This window comes from Mirounga angustirostris, unplaced genomic scaffold, assembly GCF_029215605.1.
Source record: "Mirounga angustirostris isolate CCGP_5_RB_7025 unplaced genomic scaffold, mMirAng1.0.hap1 SCAF_1, whole genome shotgun sequence".
Lineage (NCBI taxonomy): Eukaryota > Metazoa > Chordata > Mammalia > Carnivora > Phocidae > Mirounga > Mirounga angustirostris.
Genome location: NW_026991709.1, coordinates 207,919,654 through 207,938,670, shown reverse-complemented (window position 1 = coordinate 207,938,670; position 19,017 = coordinate 207,919,654). Strand labels below are relative to the sequence as shown.

The 19,017-nt window shown below is 50.3% G+C and overlaps 1 protein-coding gene across 12 annotated transcripts in view; it reads left to right on the top strand.

Moving 5' to 3' along the window:
- The window catches only part of SMARCA4 (SWI/SNF related, matrix associated, actin dependent regulator of chromatin, subfamily a, member 4), an 89,266-nt gene that overhangs the window by 38,591 nt on the left and 31,658 nt on the right, over positions 1 to 19,017 (top strand). For all 12 annotated transcript variants that reach the window (XM_064570916.1, XM_045862994.3, XM_045862992.3 and 9 more), the window contains 9 exons: positions 3,875 to 3,996; positions 5,693 to 5,843; positions 6,607 to 6,770; positions 11,482 to 11,548; positions 12,603 to 12,713; positions 14,283 to 14,525; positions 16,101 to 16,214; positions 16,915 to 17,022; positions 18,100 to 18,186. In XM_064570916.1, the coding sequence (XP_064426986.1) occupies positions 3,875 to 3,996; positions 5,693 to 5,843; positions 6,607 to 6,770; positions 11,482 to 11,548; positions 12,603 to 12,713; positions 14,283 to 14,525; positions 16,101 to 16,214; positions 16,915 to 17,022; positions 18,100 to 18,186 (1,167 nt within the window). The remainder of the gene's footprint in view (positions 1 to 3,874; positions 3,997 to 5,692; positions 5,844 to 6,606; positions 6,771 to 11,481; positions 11,549 to 12,602; positions 12,714 to 14,282; positions 14,526 to 16,100; positions 16,215 to 16,914; positions 17,023 to 18,099; positions 18,187 to 19,017) is intronic.

The window sequence follows — 19,017 nt, the reverse complement described above, 5'->3', positions numbered from 1 at the left end:
TGGATAGTGTTGTTCAGGTCATGTGTATCCTTTCTGATTTTGTTTAGTTCTGTTGAGAAGGAAGTAGTAAAATCCACTATTTTTGTTGAATTGTCTATTTTTCCTTTAAATTCTGTCAGATTTTGCTTCATGTATTTTAATGTTCTGTTGATACGTATATTTTAGTTGTTATATTTTCCTGATGTATTTGATATTTTATCATTATTAAATATGTCTTTGTCTCTAATAATTTTTTTTAAAGATTTTATTTATTTATTTGACAGAGAGATAGCACAAGCAGGCAGAGCGGCAGGCAGAGGGAGAAGCAGGCTTCCTGCTGAGCAGGGAGCCCAATGCAGGGCTCGATCCCAGGACCCTGAGATCATGACCTGAGCCGAAGGCAGATGCTTAACTGAGCCACCCAGGCGCCCCTAGTAATTTTTGTTTTATTTATTTATTTTTTTAAAGATTTTATTTATTTATTTGACAGAGAGAGAGACAGAGACAGAGAGGAAACACAAGCAGGGGGAGTGGGGGAGGGTGAAGCAGGCTCCCTGCCGAGCAGGGAGCCCGATGCGCAGGGCTCGATTCCAGGACCCTGGGATCATGACCTGAGCCGAAGGCAGACGCCTAATGACTGAGCCACCCAGGCGCCCCGTAATTTTTGTTTTAAAGTCTGTTTTGTCCGGTGTTCATGTAGTCCCTCCAGCTTTCTTAAAACTACGGTTTCTTTGCATGGTATATATTTTTCCATTCTTTTACTTCAAACCTATTTGTTCATTTGAATCTGAAAGAGCAGATAGCTAGATCTTGCTTTTTAAATCTACTATGACAGGACACCTGGGTGGCTCAGTTGGCTAACGACTGCCTTTGGCTCAGGTCATGATCCCGGACTGCTGGGATTGAGTCCCGCATCGGGCTCCCTGCTCTGCAGGGAGTCTGCTTCTCCCTCTGACCCTACCCCCTCTTGTGTTCTCTCTCTCACTGTCTTTCTCCCTCTCAAATAAATAAAATAAAATCTTAAAAGAAAAAAAAAATACATCTAGTATGACAGTGCCTGCCTTTTGATTGCGTTTTAGACTGTTCATATTTAATGTAATTATCCATATGACTTTGTTTATATTTGCCATTTGACTATTTCTTTTGTCTCATGTCTTTTTTTCTTCCTCTGTTCCTTTTTTACTGCTTTCATGTTAAGTATTTTTTACTGTACCACTTTATTCTGTAAGTTTTGTTACTGTACCTTTTTAGTTGTTTGCTTTGTAGTTGCTCTGAGGATTACAATATGCATTTTAATTTATCACAGTATACTTCAGATTAATATTAACTCCATTCTGGGAAAATATAGAAATTATGCTTTACTCTAGATCTATTTGCTACCTTTCCTTTGTGTTGTATATATACATACACATATGTTACAAATATATACACACATCTGGATATTGTACCTATATATGCTATAAACCCTACAAAGCGGTCTTCTGATTCATACCTCATGTCATCTTACAGTTTGGTCTAAATAAGTCAGTAGAGGACAAGTAAGGGAAAATGAATTTATAGAGTCTTTTATATTGATCCATGTAGTTGCCATTTTTAATGCTATTAGCGTTTGAATTACTATCTGTTAGCAACAAATTCTCTCAGCCTTGGTAAATCTGCGATTGTATTTCTGTAGCTTTGACTTTGGAAGAATAGTTTAGTTGGACACAAATTTCTTTGGTGACAGCCTTTTTCCTTGTGAATGTGTTATTCCACTACTTTATGGTCTCCATCTCAAATGAGAATTTAGCCACTAATTGTATTGATGATCTTCTGTAGTTGATGATTCATTTTTCTCTTTCTTGCTTTCTGGCTTTTGTTGGCTTTGGCTTTTTTTAGCAGATTGTGAACTCTCTGTATTTATTCTCCTTAGTGTTTGTTCAGCTTCTTGGCTGGGTAGTTTCTTGCTTTTCATCAAATTTGGGAAGTTTATCATTGCTGCCTTCTATCGAGATTCTGTATTTGTTGATTTATTGTGCTTAAAGATAGTTTCCTTTGGTTCTTTGAACATACTTATAATAATAGTTGCTTCAAAGATTATTTGCTAAGTTCAACATCTGGGAACAGAGAGGATTCATTTGCTTTTTCCCTAAATACACATCACACTTTCCCTTTTTGCTCATTTTGTAATGTTTAGTGGAAGCCTGTTTTTAACTACGCTGGATTCTGACTCCCACTCCTGGGTGGTCGTGTTTGTGTAAGTAATGTACTTGGGCTCAGTCTGTGGAGTTCTTTCCCCAGGGCTGTGTGCTACCTTTGGTGTCTCTGCTCAGTTTAGTTTTTGGTTTTATTCTTGTTTTTATTTTTAATCCAGGCTGTCTAGGATTTCTTTGTAACTTAGTAACTTTTTTTGTAACTTAGTAGTTACATGTTTCTTTGTAACTTAGTAGTCATCCAGTGATTGGGCAGTGATTGTGCTCAGACATCTTGAGCCAATAAAGCTTCTGTCTCTGGTGGATCAGTGTGTATAAAGGAACACATTCTGAAGTTCAGGCCATTTTCAGGTCCACCTTGGCTTTTACTTCCTGTGAGGCCCTTCTTCATTTTTCTCTGTACATGGTCACAGGCTTAGGCAGTGATTTGCTTTCCCAACCAAAGCAAAACTGAGAACCTCACTTACATAACAACAGTGCCACTGGATGGTATGGGCCTTGCCCCCTGCTACAGAGTGACTTAGTCCCCATCAGCCGCAGCTGCCAGTGCTCTTGGCCTGGCCGTCCTGGCAGAACCTTCAAGGTGGAGCTGGGGGTAAAGAGAGATGGAAGTTGCCCCAAGTAAGAACGCTACCATCTCCCACTCTTCTTACCCAAGGTTCAGCAGTTTTTCAAGCATTAATGGTTCTCAGGCTCCTAGAGCTCTCAGATGGTTGCTTTTGCGAATTTTGTCCAGCTTCAAAAAGACGTATTTTTCATGAGTTTGTGAACTTCCTCACTCAGACTTAGAAGTCCTACCCATTTTAATTCCAGACATGGGGATATCAGCAAGGATAAGTCTGTACCAAATACGATTTCTTTTTGCCCAAAATGTTTGTGCTGTTATCATCTGTTCATTATTCCAAATCGCTTATAAAATCATTTTGCATGCTCCAAGGGACATCCCATGGGGTTTTGATTGGAATCATTTAGTAGATTAATTACAGATACCTTTTAGTTTAATAGCAATCCCATTATACATAAAGATAACCTATTGGCACTTTGTATGATTTACCCAAGAATACAAGAATGGTTTAACATTGAGAAATGCATTTGTGTGTGTTTCAGCAATATGTCCCACAAAATCCCTTTATCGTCTCAGTAAAGGCTGAAAAATCCCTTTAATGAAGAACAACACTTAAATCTAATTTACAAGTTGATAGAAAACCTCGCAGTAAACTAGGATGGCTGTTCTCACTGGTGTTATTTGACATAGTGTAGCCATTTTAGCCTTTTTGGTAAAGCCAGAAGTAAATCAAGAGCAACAAATACCAAAAATTGGCTATAACATGTTTAATACTTAAAAATTTAAGAGAATCAAATGAAAAACTGCTTTGAGTTGGTTGGGCAAGGAATAAGCATGGTAGTATGCATTCTGTGATGGAGGGAGGCATGGTGCATGAGGCATCTACTACTAGTAAAAAGAAGACAATATCCTGAGACAGCTTTAAAAAGAAGTGTCAGTGCTCCGTGCTTAGGAAAACTAAAAGTCATAAATGGAGCAATTAAGAGAAGCAGCAGAGAAGAGGCATGACACATTCCGGCAGAGTAAGAGGCCATGAAAACAGCACTTGCCTCCCGAAGTGTGCCCTCCACCTGGGAGCCCTGTGCCTGTGCCTGTGCCTGTGGGGGGCCTGGGGTCACGTGGGCTTGTGTCTCGGTAGGAGGAGGAGGAGGAGCAGCCACAGCCGGCACAGCCTCCCAACCTGCCCGTTGAGGAGAAGAAGAAGATTCCAGATCCAGACAGTGATGACGTCTCGGAAGTGGACGCCCGGCACATCATTGAGTAAGGCGTCCCTCCACGGCCTCCTGCTCTGTCAGCTTCCTTCAGGGTGGCACCAGCAGGACTGTTGGGATCCCAGCCTCTCTCTGGACAGCATGCACCCCTGTCCCACCGGCAGACACTGTGGGACTGCAGACGGGACAAATTGATTACCTTCACATTTCATTGGTTTTCATAGGCTTTGAATATCCCATCCATTCACATGGTTCATCTTGTGCTTGAGAGAGAGTTGGGTGTAGAGCAAAAGCCTCCTCACTCTTGTTCTTCAGCCCCCGACTCCAGTGTCTCCCCTGGAAGGAAGTATTTCCAGCGTCGTGTGTCTTCAGAGTATTTCATGTTTCAACAAACAAAACGTGTATATAATTATTTTTTTTCACTTGTACACGTGTATCCAGGCACACTTTCCTGCCCCTGGCTTTTTTCACTGGAAGTTTTCTCTCAGAGGTGATGCTTGCTTTCTTTCTTTCTTTTTTTTTTTTAAAGATTTTATTTATTTATTTGACAGAGAGAAAGAGCACAAACCGGGGGGTGGGGGGAGGGTGGCAGGCAGGAGGAGAGGGAAAAGCAGGCTTCCCGCTAAGCAGGGAGCCTGATGTGGGGCTCTGTCCCAGGACCCTGGGATCACAACCTGAGCCAAAGGCAGACACTTAACCGCCTGAGCCACCCAGGCACCTCGAGGTGATGCTTTCTCCACGCATTGTCGAGCACGTGGTATTGTACCTTACGCTGTCCTGTATGAGCCTGTCCCTAGTGGCGGGCATTCACATTATTTCTCATCTTTTGCTCTTGTAAGCACAGGTACAACTAACATACTAATCATCGTTGCTTATGGTATGAAGGTAGTTGATACTCTTTAAAAGAAATAGAGGATTGAGAGTTGTATACGCTATAGGTATGAAAGCAGCCTTAGAGCAAGCAGGCAGTCCTTTGAAATCATCAGAGAAACAGGGAAAACCCCACTAAACTCACTGAAGGATTCCTAAGAAGACAGAAAGACAGAATCCACAGCACAGCATGAAACAATATGACAGAAATTGGATCACGTGTGTGTCACATTGATAAAATGAAGATAGTTTCTCTTTTTAATTTTTAAAATGTTATTTATTTGAGAGAGAGAGAGAGAGAGAGAATGAGAGTGGAAGCATGAGCGTGGAGAGGGAGAAGCAGGATCCCCGCTGAGCAGGGGAGCCTGACTTAGGGCTCGATCCCAGGACCCCGGGATCATGACCCGAGCCAAAGGCAGACACCTAACCAACTGAGCCACCCAGGCGGCCCCAAAACGTAGATAGTTTAAAGTCACTTTTAAAAATAATTCCAGATTGGATCATGAAACAGCCACAACATAAATGATTCTGGTTTTGCGTGAGGCTGTGTCATGTGTATTTTCCCTTTAGGCTCATGAGTGCCCAGTAGAGAGGACGGGCTATGGGACCAGTCTCTGGCAGAAAGAAACACTCTTCTTATGATGTGGCAATGACCTGATTCCTGTTGTGGGAGGGTGGGTTTGGGACCCACACATGCAGTCGTGGATTAGTAGTCGTGGCTGGCTCACCCTCAGCCTCTCTGGCTGCACTGGGCTCATTTTATGGCTCAAGCCACGGATCATTGGGCAGAAAGGGCCACTCGGCAGAGGCTTGTGTCAGAAGCATGTTGTCACAGATAGGAATGGGTGTCCTCACACGGTGCTTCCATCTCCCAGGAATGCCAAGCAAGACGTGGATGACGAGTACGGCGTGTCCCAGGCCCTTGCTCGGGGCCTGCAGTCCTATTATGCCGTGGCCCATGCTGTCACTGAGAGAGTGGATAAGCAGTCAGCACTTATGGTCAATGGTGTCCTCAAACAGTACCAGGTAAGGTTGGAGGGGCACATCCACATGGCAGTCTTGAGGTTTCCCGGTGGTGGGTGGCTACTCAAGTCACATTCCAATCTTGCTCTTTTGGACACTCGTTCTTCCCCTCTGAACCTCCGTTTCCCCATCTGGAAAGCAGGGGCCCAATCTGTTACCTTTGCCTCCAGGAGGAGATGAAAATTGTGCAGTTAATGTATGCCAGGCCAAATAGGAGGCTTCTACTCATTGGCTTCTCATCCCTCAACGACCCTATTTAGTAGGTGCTTCCATCTCTGCGTTCAATTGGGGGGGGGCAATGAGGAACAGGGAGGTGCAGCGATTCCTCAAAATCACACAACTCAGGAGTGGCCAAGCCAGGATGGGGCCCAGCCTGGGCGCACAGGTGCTAGGTGCGTGGTCCCTGCCGTGTGCGGCCACCGCATTGTGTGTGGCAGTGAGGCCAGGGAGTTAAATGTCAGCAGCCCTGCTTCCTGGTGGCCTTTCCAGGTAGAAACTTAGCTGTTTGAATATGTACCAGAAAAAGAGATTTTATAGACCTAGCACCAGCACGGCAGCGCTGTGATTTTGTAGGAGTGATGGCTGAGGATGAGGCCAAGAAACCAAGGAGTGGGCTGACTGAAAGCAAAATACCAGAACTCGAGATGGCCACGGGTGGTTCGTGGCTAGGCCGACCGCGGGCCTGGCTGTGCTGAGTCTGCAGTGCGGGGAATGCTCTCGTACCGACTTGGGCTTCAGTCCTGGCCGCTTGCCTCTCTCCTTGCAGATCAAAGGCTTGGAGTGGCTGGTGTCCCTGTACAACAACAACCTGAATGGCATCCTGGCAGACGAGATGGGCCTGGGGAAGACCATCCAGACCATCGCTCTCATCACGTACCTCATGGAGCACAAGCGGATCAACGGACCCTTTCTCATCATAGTACCTCTCTCGTAAGTGCTCTCACTCCGGGGGGTCTTTGAGTGTCCAGCGGGAAGGCCCTGTTGCTTGGGTTCACCTCATTAGCTCTTTAAAGACCCCATCTCCAAATACAGTCCCATCCTGAGGGGACACAACTCAGCCCCCGGCATCCTGCCTCTGGTTTCAAGGGGCGAGATCGGAGAAGGGTGGGTGAGGGAGTGCCCACCCATCATCCCTGTTGGGGCAGCTCTCACAAGATGACCTCGAGGTCCCCTTCAAATCCCCCAACTAGCACACTCCACACAAGATGTTGCAGAAGCCTGACAAGCTCCTGCTAGCGGAGCTATTTCCATTTGAGGAAATAGCCTTAACTGTTCCTCCCTAGGGCACTGAGCCCTCTAGTCCATGGCAACCCTGATGCTTAGTGTGATAGGATCTGGGTCCTCCAACCGAGTCCCAAAGAGGTTCTCACTCACCACCTCGTGGCGCCGCTGGCCACCTCCTTCCGGCAGGCAGCCCTCAGGGGGCCAAGATTGACCAGCCACCCTGGGCATCCCTCTTCCTACCTCAGCACTGCCACAATATGGTTCACCTGCCCCACAGTTTTTCTAGAAGTCCTGGAGCTGGCTTTCCTGGACCTTTCTCAGGTTTCATGTCATTCATGAAACCAATCACAGGCCTGGGGTGTGGTCTACCCTGATGTGGCCAGGCCTCTGTAGTCTGCAGTTGGCTTGGCCCTGGAGAGACGCACCAACCCCCCTTCGGCCAGCACTCATCAGCAACCACTTCATCCTTAAATCAGCTGTCCAGGGGGAGAACAGGAAGCTGAGTGCTCATACCCTGATTCCATAGGAAATAAGACAGCCTCCTGCTTTTAAGACAGCCAGGCTGCCAGAGGCCATACAGCCACGCTGGAGGGTCCCAGAACTCTCCCAGAATTTACTTGGAGAAGTTTATTTCTTCCTGCTGCCTTCCCCTCCTCGTGGTCCTGTAAATTTGGCTGCCCTGCTAGGAACAGATCCATATGGAGAGAGAACTATTTGCACAGTGCGACAGAAGTCCCAGCCTGAGGACAGATGGCCTTGCCACCTCCTCCCTCATAGCCAGACCCAACTTCTCAGCTTTCTGCTGCACATGCACTGTCTCCCGGCCCACCAGTGACTGGAGTCCCCCTTTTTAGCTCCTGTGCCCCTGTCCCGAAGTGCGACATTTGACTTCATCTCCACCGGCATAGTTCACTCCAGCATGCTGTCCTACAGCGTAGGTGTTTTGTTTGTAACTTTTCATTTTGAAATTATTTCTAACAATTGAAATTATCATAAACAATTGCAAAAATAGAATAAAGATTTTCTATATTCCTTTTTATCAGCTTCCCAAATCTTTCCTAACTCCAGGACAGTTATAAAGACAACTGGTCTCCATTAGGTGATGCCTGCCAGTTTCCCCACGTAATCTTAGGAGTTTTCCTTTGTAATTCATAAGTTCCTGATGGCGAGGCACGTGGAGACCACAGAAAGGTCCCATTTCGCAATCATATTTTCCCCAGAGATTTCCACGTCCATCAGATGGGTCTGGCTTGAGACCCCTTCCCCTCTGGCAAGGGCCAATGGTGGCTTTCTTTCCATCACTCCTCCCACAGGTGTGAGAGATCCACTCTAAGGAAGAACTGTGCTTCTCCATGTATTAATTTATTTGTGTAACTCTATCTGAAAGTTGCAGAATGCACACATTCATAATTTTGTTGCTTAAGTTGTCCCAGATCTGGCCTGGAGACCCTTCAGGTTGGTTTCCTGTTTCCAGATTCCATGTCCTGGTCATTGTGGTGGTTTGCTTTAGAATAGTTTTAGCTTTACCAAAAAGTTGCAGAGGTACCTCGAGGTCTCTGTGTGCCCTCCCCTAATTCCCCTGTTGATAACATCTCACATGACTGTGGTACATTTGTCACAACTCAGGAACCAGCAGGCACATTACTGTTAACTAAGCTCCAGACTTGATTCAGTGTTCTACTTTTCTCCTGACATCCAGTTGCCATTCCAGGATCCCATACTGCATTCTTCTCGTAGCCTTCGCCCTCTGTGGTCTGCGAGCACTCCTTGCTTTCCATGTTTTTGTTGACCTTGGTAGTTTTGAGGAGGACGAGTCAGGTGTTTTGTAGGATATCCCCCAATCTGGACCTGTCTGGGGATTTTCTCCTGCTTGAACAGGATGGTGGGCATGGGGGCCAAAGAGCACAGGGGTGAAGGTCCCCTGTCATGACATCGTTTCAGGGGCCGTTATTGTCAGTGTGCCTTGTCCTGGGTGATGTTGACCTTGGTCACATGGTTGAGGTCCTGCTTGTCAGGTGTCTGCCCTGTGAAGATACTCTTTCTTCCCCTTCCATATACTGTATTCTGGAACAGTCCCTAAGTTTAGCGCCCGTGTAAGTGGGCAATTAAGCTCTCCCTCCTTGAGGGGCAAATAGCTCTATAAATCCTTTAGAATTATTCTGTACAGAAGATATATCTCTTTTTCCCATTTGTTAATTTATTTAATCATTTATATCAGTGTAGACTCATGGGTACTATTTTATACTTTGGTCTGTACACCAACACTAGTTTATCTTGTTCTCGAATCATTCCAGCGTTAGCCATGGGGAGCTTTTAGTTGGCTACTCTGTCCCTTTGACATGACCCATTGTTGTGGGGTTTTGAGACACTTAGTTGTATTTGGGCACCCAGAGATGCCCCCAGCTCCACTTGTACATTTCCTGTCTGAGGCCTAGAATCAGCCATTTCTCTAAGAGGCTCTAGTCTCTGTTCTTAGAGAACAGTATTAGAAACCAAGAGCTGGGTGCTAGGGGTGCCCCCTTGCTTCTGATCGTCCTTACTGGCAGGCCCTGTCAGTGGACAGCATTAGGAAATAAATGTATGTGTTTATGTAACGTGATCTGTGTCTAGTCATGGCCAACAGCTGTCTCTAACTCAGCTAGACCCATAGAGTTCCTTCTAGCTCTTTCTTCTTACTTGTATAGCACTTTCCAAATAGTTAATCCATGAGAAACAACTTTACCAATTGGAGTACAGTGTTTAGATCCAGTTCTTTTTGTCTTTCCAATTAAAATACCTTTTCCAAAGGTTATTTAAATCAGCTTCAGTGTGTTGATCTTCAGGCTTTTTTACACCATGTTCCACCCAGACAGGGATCTGGTCCATCGAATGACATCTCCAGGCCAGAAGAGCTCCTTTTGCCCGAGGGAGCAGTTTTAGACGTCAGCCATCCAGCTGTCCCATCCATCTGTTGAGATGAACAACTGTCCACCATGAGTTTGCTTGTCCTGCCTCCCACTAGACTCTGTCTCCCACCCTAGCTCCTCAGTCTTCCCTGCCCCTGACTCTCTTGGCTCTTCTCTCCTCCTACTACAGATGTTCCCCACACTTCATGTTTTGGCCCTCATCTTCTTTCTTGGTGCCCTGTCTGCCATTGCTCCATACAGTAGAATCCAGACTTCAGTGACTGTACCAGGGCAATCTTGCTGACCCTCAGTAATGCCTCATCTGAGGCAGGGCCAGTGGCTCCAAGATGCCAGGACCCAGGCTTCTAGAGTTTTCTCTGCTCAGTCACCCTTGATGTATGACTTTTGCCCTTAACCTTCTTACCTCATGGTTGCAAGATGGCTGCACTGCCTCCATCATTTCATCTAGGTTCCCAGGTTGGTGGACAGGGTAAAGAGCAGCTGATTCTCCCCTCTCTCCACCCTTCTTTGAGAGCTTTCCCCCACTTTCACCCCAGCAACATGAGCTTCATCTCATTGCTCCAACTATGTCCAGCTGGTTGGCCCGACTGCTGAAGAGCCTGGGAGCTAGGGGCTTACAGTGGAACTTCTCGCAGAGGGAGCTGGGTGAGCCACAAGCAATTTCTGCCACTCGGCCTTTGAGTCTTGTCTTTACAAACTACCCAGGCTAGACCTTTTGAGTAAGTTCCCTTTCTTACCAAAAAGTGACTATCCCAGTATTTCTCAGGGAACTCACTCCCTGGGAAGTTGGCCTTATTGTTGTTGTCACCCTCACCCAAGGTTCTGTCTCTTGTCCCAGGTGAATTATTTCTTCTCAAATGCCTTCCACCTGCCCGCACACCTGCCCATTTCTCTCTTTCCCTGCTCTTCCTGGCCTTGCTTGTCCCACGGAGGAGCAGATGAGAGTCCATGCTCCTGCCCTGCACCCAGTCTTCCAGCCCTCTGCCCGAGCCAGTGTGTCCTCCCCATCTCCATTGTCTCTTACCGGGCAGGAGCCTGGGGTGGCTGGCCGTTTTCATTTCAAGGTGGCACAGAGAACCTGCGGTGTCTCCTGTGCTCCCCGATCTCCCCAGCCTACCCTCCACCACAGCTCTGAGCCTAAAATGAGGCACTGTGAGTGTGCGGGTTTCCCGGCAGCAGACTTGCAATGCATGGTGTGTTCTCAGAGGGGCTTGGGACCCCACAGCAGTGACAGGACTGGTCTCCCAGGTTCAGCTCCTGGATCTGGCCTTCTGCAGCCACCTGGTTCCTGCCACCCTAGCGGCAGCTGCCCCTGTACCTGCTGCCACATCTCTGTGTCCCTGCTCCTCTCACCCAGGACATGACCCCCTCCCTCCCCCAAGACTGTCGGTTACTTGACCAGCTCTGAGCATCACAGCCACATCGGCCTCATGCCCCAGGGGATGTTGTCGTAGACAGGAGCTGTTGATGAATGAATTAGAACCTGACTGTCCCTTCCTTGTTTCCGTCAGCACGCTGTCAAACTGGGCATACGAATTTGACAAGTGGGCCCCCTCTGTGGTGAAGGTGTCCTACAAGGTAGGTCACAGCCTGAAGGGATGGACGTACATGAGGGCAGGGTAGGAGTGGGAAATACAGATGAGCGAAGAGGGAAGTCCGCTTGCATGAGTGGTGTGATGCATATGCACCCGTTTTCCTATGTTGTACTCATGGGATCGTGCTGGTCATGCAGGGTTTGGATCATTTATTTATTTCCGAGTAATGCGTTTGTAAATGATGCTGTGCAGTCAATTCGTGGAATCTGGTGACATCAGTGCTTTCCCTGGAAGGTTTCGTTATTGTCACCTGAGCTTTGGTTAAAACCCATTCATGTAGGATGCCTTAACGAGTATACCCGTGATCTCTAGGACATGGTACTTGGGGGCCCTGCCTAGCTCGATTCACCCCATGAGGTAGAGACTAATTGTGCCTATTATCTTAGTGGGGAAACTGAGGCAGAGAGGGCAGCCCTCATGCAGCCAGGTTGTGTCCCTGCCTGCCAGGCTCTTGGGTCCAGGCGCTTTGCCCTGTGTTGTGTGGCTCTCTGCCACATGGTGGGGAGGAGGGGGTCCCAACACCAGGAACAGTGTGTGCAGGGAGAACTTGGTGCAGTTAAGGAGCTAAGAATAGTTCTGCCAGCAAGAGCTTATGGGACCCACTAAAGTTCAGTCAGCCTAGAATGTGAGCCTAGAGAAAGCACCATGTTTATACCCTGGGGCCCTGGTCACATGGGTCAGGCGTTTGGAACTGGGGAGGGACAGGGCAGGTTTGCTAATTGGGGAGAAGCTGGAGCTACATTAGGGAGTGGTCAGCTGGGCCACACTCACATGGGAAGCCTTGAGGCAGCGGCCTGGTTTCCAGCCAGGAGGCCGAAGAGGAGCCCTGGGAAGAGGAGGGAGCTGATTGGCCACGGACACCGGGACAGATATAGTGTGGACAGCAAGCTTCCCAGAGCCCCCGGGCTGCCTGTGGCCCGCATATCTTTCTCCCCTTCCCTGCAGTTGGCGCTCTGCATGTCAGCGGGGGAGGCCTCTCCACGGCAGCCCCCATGGCCCCCGGAGGCTTGAGTCGTGCATGTTTCTCTCCCACACAGGGTTCTCCAGCAGCCAGGCGTGCTTTCGTCCCCCAGCTCCGGAGTGGCAAGTTCAACGTCTTGCTAACGACTTACGAGTACATCATTAAGGACAAGCACATCCTTGCAAAGGTAGCATGTCCTTGTGTAAAACACACCAAGCCCCCTGTGGCCACGTGGTGTCGGTGAACATGTGATCCAGGGTTATCCTATGTATGTCACGGAGACCAGCTCCTCAGAGCTTCTGCCCCAAGAGCTTCGTTACATTCGGTGTCTCCCAGCCCGCCAGCCCTACCTTTGTCGTGCCTGGCAGGGCTGTGGTGAGGCCGGCCTGTCTCTGCCTCTAGAGGCCTTGGCCCTCCACCCTTGCTAGCTGTCCTCCCCCACCACAGTGCTCAGGACACCAGCCCGCCAAGCAGGTAGGATTTCGGCATTCAGGGCTAAGACTCTGAGGCCCTTGGTGTTCTGTCGGCTGTGGGCTCCTGGGCTGGAACACGTTTGGTGGGGCTTATGCAGGACTAGGAGCCTCTTAACTGGCAGAGTTGTGACGTCAGACCATCAGTGAATCACTGAGACCATGCCTTGACCCAGATATAAAATAGACATAGTTCCTTGCCTGTAAAAAGGCCATTTTCCTGGTTTGAAGGCTGAAGATGATGCATCTGTTCTGACCATTAACCATCTGGTAGAGAAAAGGTCGAGTGGTCGTTTTTTGACCCAGGGCTGGATGTGTTCACAAGTCACCTCTAAGGGCTTGGTCATTGTGATGATTTGGGGTGCTTCATATCCATTTCTAAGCTTACAGGTAAGGGAACAGAGGCCCAGGGATCTGGGGTCTAGTGAGCAGGCTCTTCCCCTCAACTTGTGGTGCAGGTACACCCCTCTGATGTAGGGCAAAGCCTGGCCCATCCCAGGCCCAAGAACGAGGCTCTGAAAATCCTTTTCTGACAGCGTCATTAATGAATGTCAAGGCCAAGCGACAGGGACTCCTCACGGGAGATGCTGTCTTGCCCTTTTCACTCTGGGCACCTGACATGTACCGCCTCACCCAGGCCTCATTGTGCCTGCAGGCAGTGGAAGCTGAGGCACAGAGCAGTTATGAGGCTCATCATGGGGTTCTGCAGACTTAAACCATGATTCAGACCTGGGGCTCCTGCCTGCATACTCATGCTCACCGTGAGGATCCACATCTAGCCTGTGTCTGTTGGTCCTGGGCACGGCCCCAGCCCCTCAGGGTTCACAGTCCAAACTTACCTGTTGCCACTCCTATTTTTAGAGGCACAGCCTGATGCTTGGAAAATGTACCCGCTTCTGAGCCACATTCCCTGTAGACCCCCCACCCAGGCCCCTCTCTAATCAGTGAGGGGGGTGTTATTTGGAGGATTTTTCTGGGCTACAGACAAGCATGTAATTTGGGGGGAAACCAGAGGACTGTTGTGCAGCTTGCATTGTTCACCCGACAGTAGGTCAAGGGCGTGTCTCCTGTGTGTCTGTCTGCACGCCATGCTTCACAGGGGCGGTATTGTGTGGCTCTCACATGGTGAGCCGGTCCCTTTTGTCAGCGGACCTTGTCACGCTCAGGTTCTTCACCTGAATGTGCTGTTCCATCTGTAGACTCACCTAACGGTGGGGAGATTCTAGCTAAGGTGGGGGCATCCCCGCTGCTGCCCCTCCCCTGACGGCTTGCTCTTGGGCCCACAGATCCGTTGGAAGTACATGATCGTTGACGAAGGCCACCGAATGAAGAACCACCACTGCAAGCTGACACAGGTCCTCAACACTCACTACGTGGCCCCACGCCGCCTGCTGCTGACAGGCACACCGCTGCAGAACAAGCTTCCCGAGCTCTGGGCGCTCCTCAACTTCCTGCTGCCTACCATCTTCAAGAGCTGCAGCACCTTCGAGCAGTGGTTCAACGCACCCTTCGCCATGACCGGAGAAAAGGTGTGTGCGCGTGGCTGGCTGCCTGCCGGCGGTAGGCCAGGGAGGGGAGCCGTGGGCGCGGGCCTTCCATAGAGGAACTGGTCCCAAGTGGTCAGGGCCAGGCTCAGCTGGCTGCTTTCAGGTGTATACTGAGTGCCCGGGGCTGCAGGCCATGTCTTCACGGAGCAAGGCCGCCTTACCGAGACTGATGGGCAGAGATAGAGAGCGAACTCTGGGGAGTCTCTTGGGGCTTCCCTGACCCAGTGCCTCAGGCACAGGGAGGGCACGGCAAGGAATTTGGCTCTGAGGTAGCTGTGGGGCTGGCAGGGCACAGCTGGAGGTCCCCAGGGTCCTGTGGGTCCCTCTAGAGAGTTCACATTTCACCCTAAGGGCAGCAGGAGGCTCAGAAAGTTTCAGTCAAAGGATCAACATGGTCAGATTCTGTATATTTTGTTTTTAAAGAGTGCTGTGACCAGTGTCTCTCGATGTCTGTATGGCCGTGGGTGGCATCGTCAGCCTGAAAACCAGACTATGGCACGTTGGCCGTTGGGGGGCAGGTCTTTATCTGCTTGATGAAGTCCCCAAGCTGGATCCCATTGTGAGCCCCCTGTGCTGTTCGGCTTTGAGGGGGTTTGTGGGCAGGTCGTGTTTTCTGTTGAAGGAGGCTGAGAGGCTGGAGCCTGGTGACTGAGGAACTGGGCACAGTTGCAGAGATTGGGGGTTGATGAGGAGTGTCACTGCCTACGGTGGCTGGGCCGCCGCTCTCTCCGGCCCCTGCAGCTAGTTCCTGACTGTAAGGTCCTCTGTAGGCAGGTCCAGGCCAGCTGAGGCCACCTTAGTGTCATCGGCGAGGTACGTTCTCCTTGGCACCGTGGAGACAGAAACCCATCTGAAGGAGAAACCGTGCCTTTTCCAAGAGTCTCCAAAGGGGAGCGCCCAGTCTTCAGACTTCCAGGATCCTCATCCTAAGCAAATGTTCTTATTTTGTTTATTTTCAAATTTAGCAAAAGTTCTAAAGCTCTACTGAGAGATGATCAGGGGACCCAGAGAAGATAAGTTTAAGTGTGGTCTGTTTGACTCTTTTTTAATTTTTAAAAGTTTAACTTCTTAGCAGAGAATCAGACACCTTGGGAGAGCAGAGTTTCTTTCGCTCTGTCCCTGCCAGGCTGAAAGGAGAGGATTTGGGGCTCCCAGTGACAGCCCCCCACGAAGACCACCCATTTCACACCCAGCGGTTCTATAAACGTGGTGTTTCTCCACCTATCGTTTGGATGTGTTGGCAGGTTTCCAGACATGCGTTTATATTTCTCTTGGGGAAAGAACCAAGTATCCTGTGTGTTTTTTTTCATGAGGCCTCCGGGGCGTGGTTCCCTGGAGCCTTGGGTTCTATACTCTAAGAATTCCGTGGAAGGTCCCAGGTCCCTGCAGTTGTCTAAAGGAACAGGGTGCCCCACCAAGCCCCATAAAGCGTAAGGCAGTCTGACATGGAGGTGCTGAGGACAAGACAACTCTAGATGACCCTGCATACCCTTCTCCGCATCCCCAGCTCCTTCCTTTGGAGGTAACCTTGGTTTACTTGTCTCATGGGGGTGCCAGGTGGACCTGAACGAGGAGGAGACGATTCTCATCATTCGTCGTCTCCACAAAGTGCTGCGGCCCTTTCTGCTCCGGCGGCTCAAGAAGGAAGTCGAAGCCCAGTTGCCTGAGAAGGTAATGGATTGTTTGGAGTGGATGAAGCTGAGGTGTGGTGTCATGCTGGGGGCTTTCCCGGGGTGGGCCCGGTCGAGTGGCACTCCAGTGGTCCATGCTGTATTCTCTCGTGGCCCTGGTCTTCAGCTTTGTCGTGTCCCTGTGATGTGAGGATGGCCACTCACACGCGCTGGCTCTGTCACGTGGAGGCAGGTGCAGCTTTGAGCAGGGAAACCCCTCTCTTGTCTGTGGGCCCGATGCCTGTGGGCGGGTCCCGTCCGACCACATCCGGCAGCGCTTAGTGACTCTGGACTGCCCGGGCGCCCACTCACACCATAGGATGGCTCTGGCTTCTCGCTCGGGAACCCAGCCCCCCGGCTGCCCCCCCAGGACGCCCTCCCCTCCCCCTGTCGGGCACGCAGTACTTGCCCTTTGGTTCCCAGTGGGCTGTAGAGGAGCTTGGAGAAGGTAGCCAAGTCGCCCCTTCAGGCCCAGGACGTCCCTTCTACGTTTCTCTGTCCCACTGCACCTACCATAGCCCGCCTCCCCTTGTTCCCTGACTGTGGGGGCTCCTCACCATCATCCCCGTGTGCCCTCTTCTGAGCACACACACATCCTGGGATCCAGGGTACCTCTGAGAGGCTGAGACCGGAGATGGCCCTGGGCTGGGCGTTTGGCTCAGGGAGTCTCTGCTCTGACTGGTGATGCGTGTCCCCTGCAGGTGGAATACGTCATCAAGTGTGACATGTCCGCCCTACAGCGCGTGCTCTACCGGCACATGCAGGCCAAGGGGGTGCTGCTCACCGACGGCTCCGAGAAGGACAAGAAGGTTCGCTATGGGCCCCTCCCCTTCCCCGTCTGGATGCCCAAGGCCGGTGGGGGGGGGTTCGAGCACCCTGTCATCATCAGGGCCTTCCGCCTCCTTGGAGTTTACTGGGGAGGTCAAGACCTGACCTGTGATGATCACAAGGGCATCACAGCTATTGTTAAATCATAGCTGATGGGAACAGCCTCGTCCAGTAAGGCTGACAGTTGAGGGGCTAATGGCCCATCTGCAGGGAGTCCCCTAAGACCCTCCCAGTCTGTCACTGTCTGGTGTCCTCGGCTTATGAATTGCTGGCCTCCTGCAGATGCATCCATCAACAGGGTGGAGCCCAGCAGGACCTCCAGCAGAGTTAGAATGTTCTCAGGAGCCTCACCTTCCCAGCTGGGAAAAAGCTGACTCAACAGCCATGGCCACTAAGCCCCTTCACCTTATTACTAAGTGAGGCTGAGGTGATATGGAATGAGGGCTGGGCAGGCTGCCGTCTCCTGGGACCACTCTGAGGTCCCAGACCCCACCCACCCCAGCTCCCCTCATCAGGACAGAAATGTCCTCCCAGGTACCTTGATTCTACACCCCATGCCTCGGGCTTGGCCCCGCCTCCCCATGTCTCCATGTGTTCCTTGGGCCCTTTCTTACCTGAGCAGGTGCCGCAGCGTGTTTCCTGGATTGCTTCTCGGCCCGCAGCCAGCACCCACCCCCACGTTCTTCCTTCTCTCTGTAGCCAGAAATCTTCCTAAGTTGTCATGGCCCATCTGGCTGCAGCCCCACAGGGACTCCCCACAATGCCCACAGCCAAGGCCAATGTTAGTCCTTCAGCCTCAGCCGTTTACCAGTCTTCCTTCACTTCTGTCCTGCAGCCCCTTCCAGCCAGCCCCTCCCACGTGCCAGGCCGTCTCTGCTCCCCCAGAGTTGGCTTCGAGCCCTCTGTGCCTCCACAGGAGCTAGCCCCTCACTCCCAATTACTCTGCCACAGGCCAAACCTGCCCTGAGGTGTCCCCTTCTGTAGTCCTCCTCCCACCCCACCCCCAACCCCGCCCTGGGAGCAAGACCCAGTACAGAGCCTCTGTTCTGCCTCCCCAGGGCAAAGGCGGCACCAAGACCCTGATGAACACCATCATGCAGCTGCGGAAGATCTGCAACCATCCGTACATGTTCCAGCACATCGAGGTGAGCATCGCCAGGGACAGCAGGCCCTCGCTTCTCCCAGAGACATCTGTCTGTACAGAGCCCTGACGCAGAGCTAGGGCGTCTCTCTTTATGACGGCTTTTTGTAAAAGTACTTTTTAATAATTTAAATAGGTAATGCCTATATACTGTTTCACTATTGATTTTCTGTTTATTAGTGTTCATTGTAAAGAATCCAAACAATGTAGGAAAATACATGATGGAAATGAAAGCTTCAGAAAGTGTGCCCTCAGACAGCCACAGAAAGCATTCGAAGACTCTTCTCTGGGGTTACTTTTCCTACCTGAGAAGGTCCTGCTGTCTCTGCTGCTTGGCACACTAGCTTTTCCCACTCAGTGACATGGGGGGCTGTTCCTGGTTTGGAGCATCGAGAGCAACCTTCCTTGTCATGAAGTCTCTGGGTCAGAACTTTTTTGGGCCACGATACCCTATGAGAGTCCGGATTCTTGCTTCTGAATTGCACATGTATGTCAGTACTTTCTGTGTGAAGTCTCGGGATCTCTGCAAATCCCTTGATGTCCCTGGGATTCCATCCCGGCACTCCAAGGATGGTCTCAGATACACACTGTCCTCGTGCACTCATTTCGTGGTTAACAGTGGTCTATCGTGACTGACTTTTCTTGGTTGGAGAAGCCTGAGGGAAGGGACGTCGACCGGATGGAAAAGCAGTGTGCAGCGTCCGTATTTGGCCCCCGAGCCACCTCAGAGCCACTGTGGATCGCTGAGCACCAGTGTGGGGGCTCCGGGGTGTGGGGGCTCCGGGGTGTGGGGCTGGGTGGCCTCTTCCTGCCCCGTGCTGACCTATCTCTCATT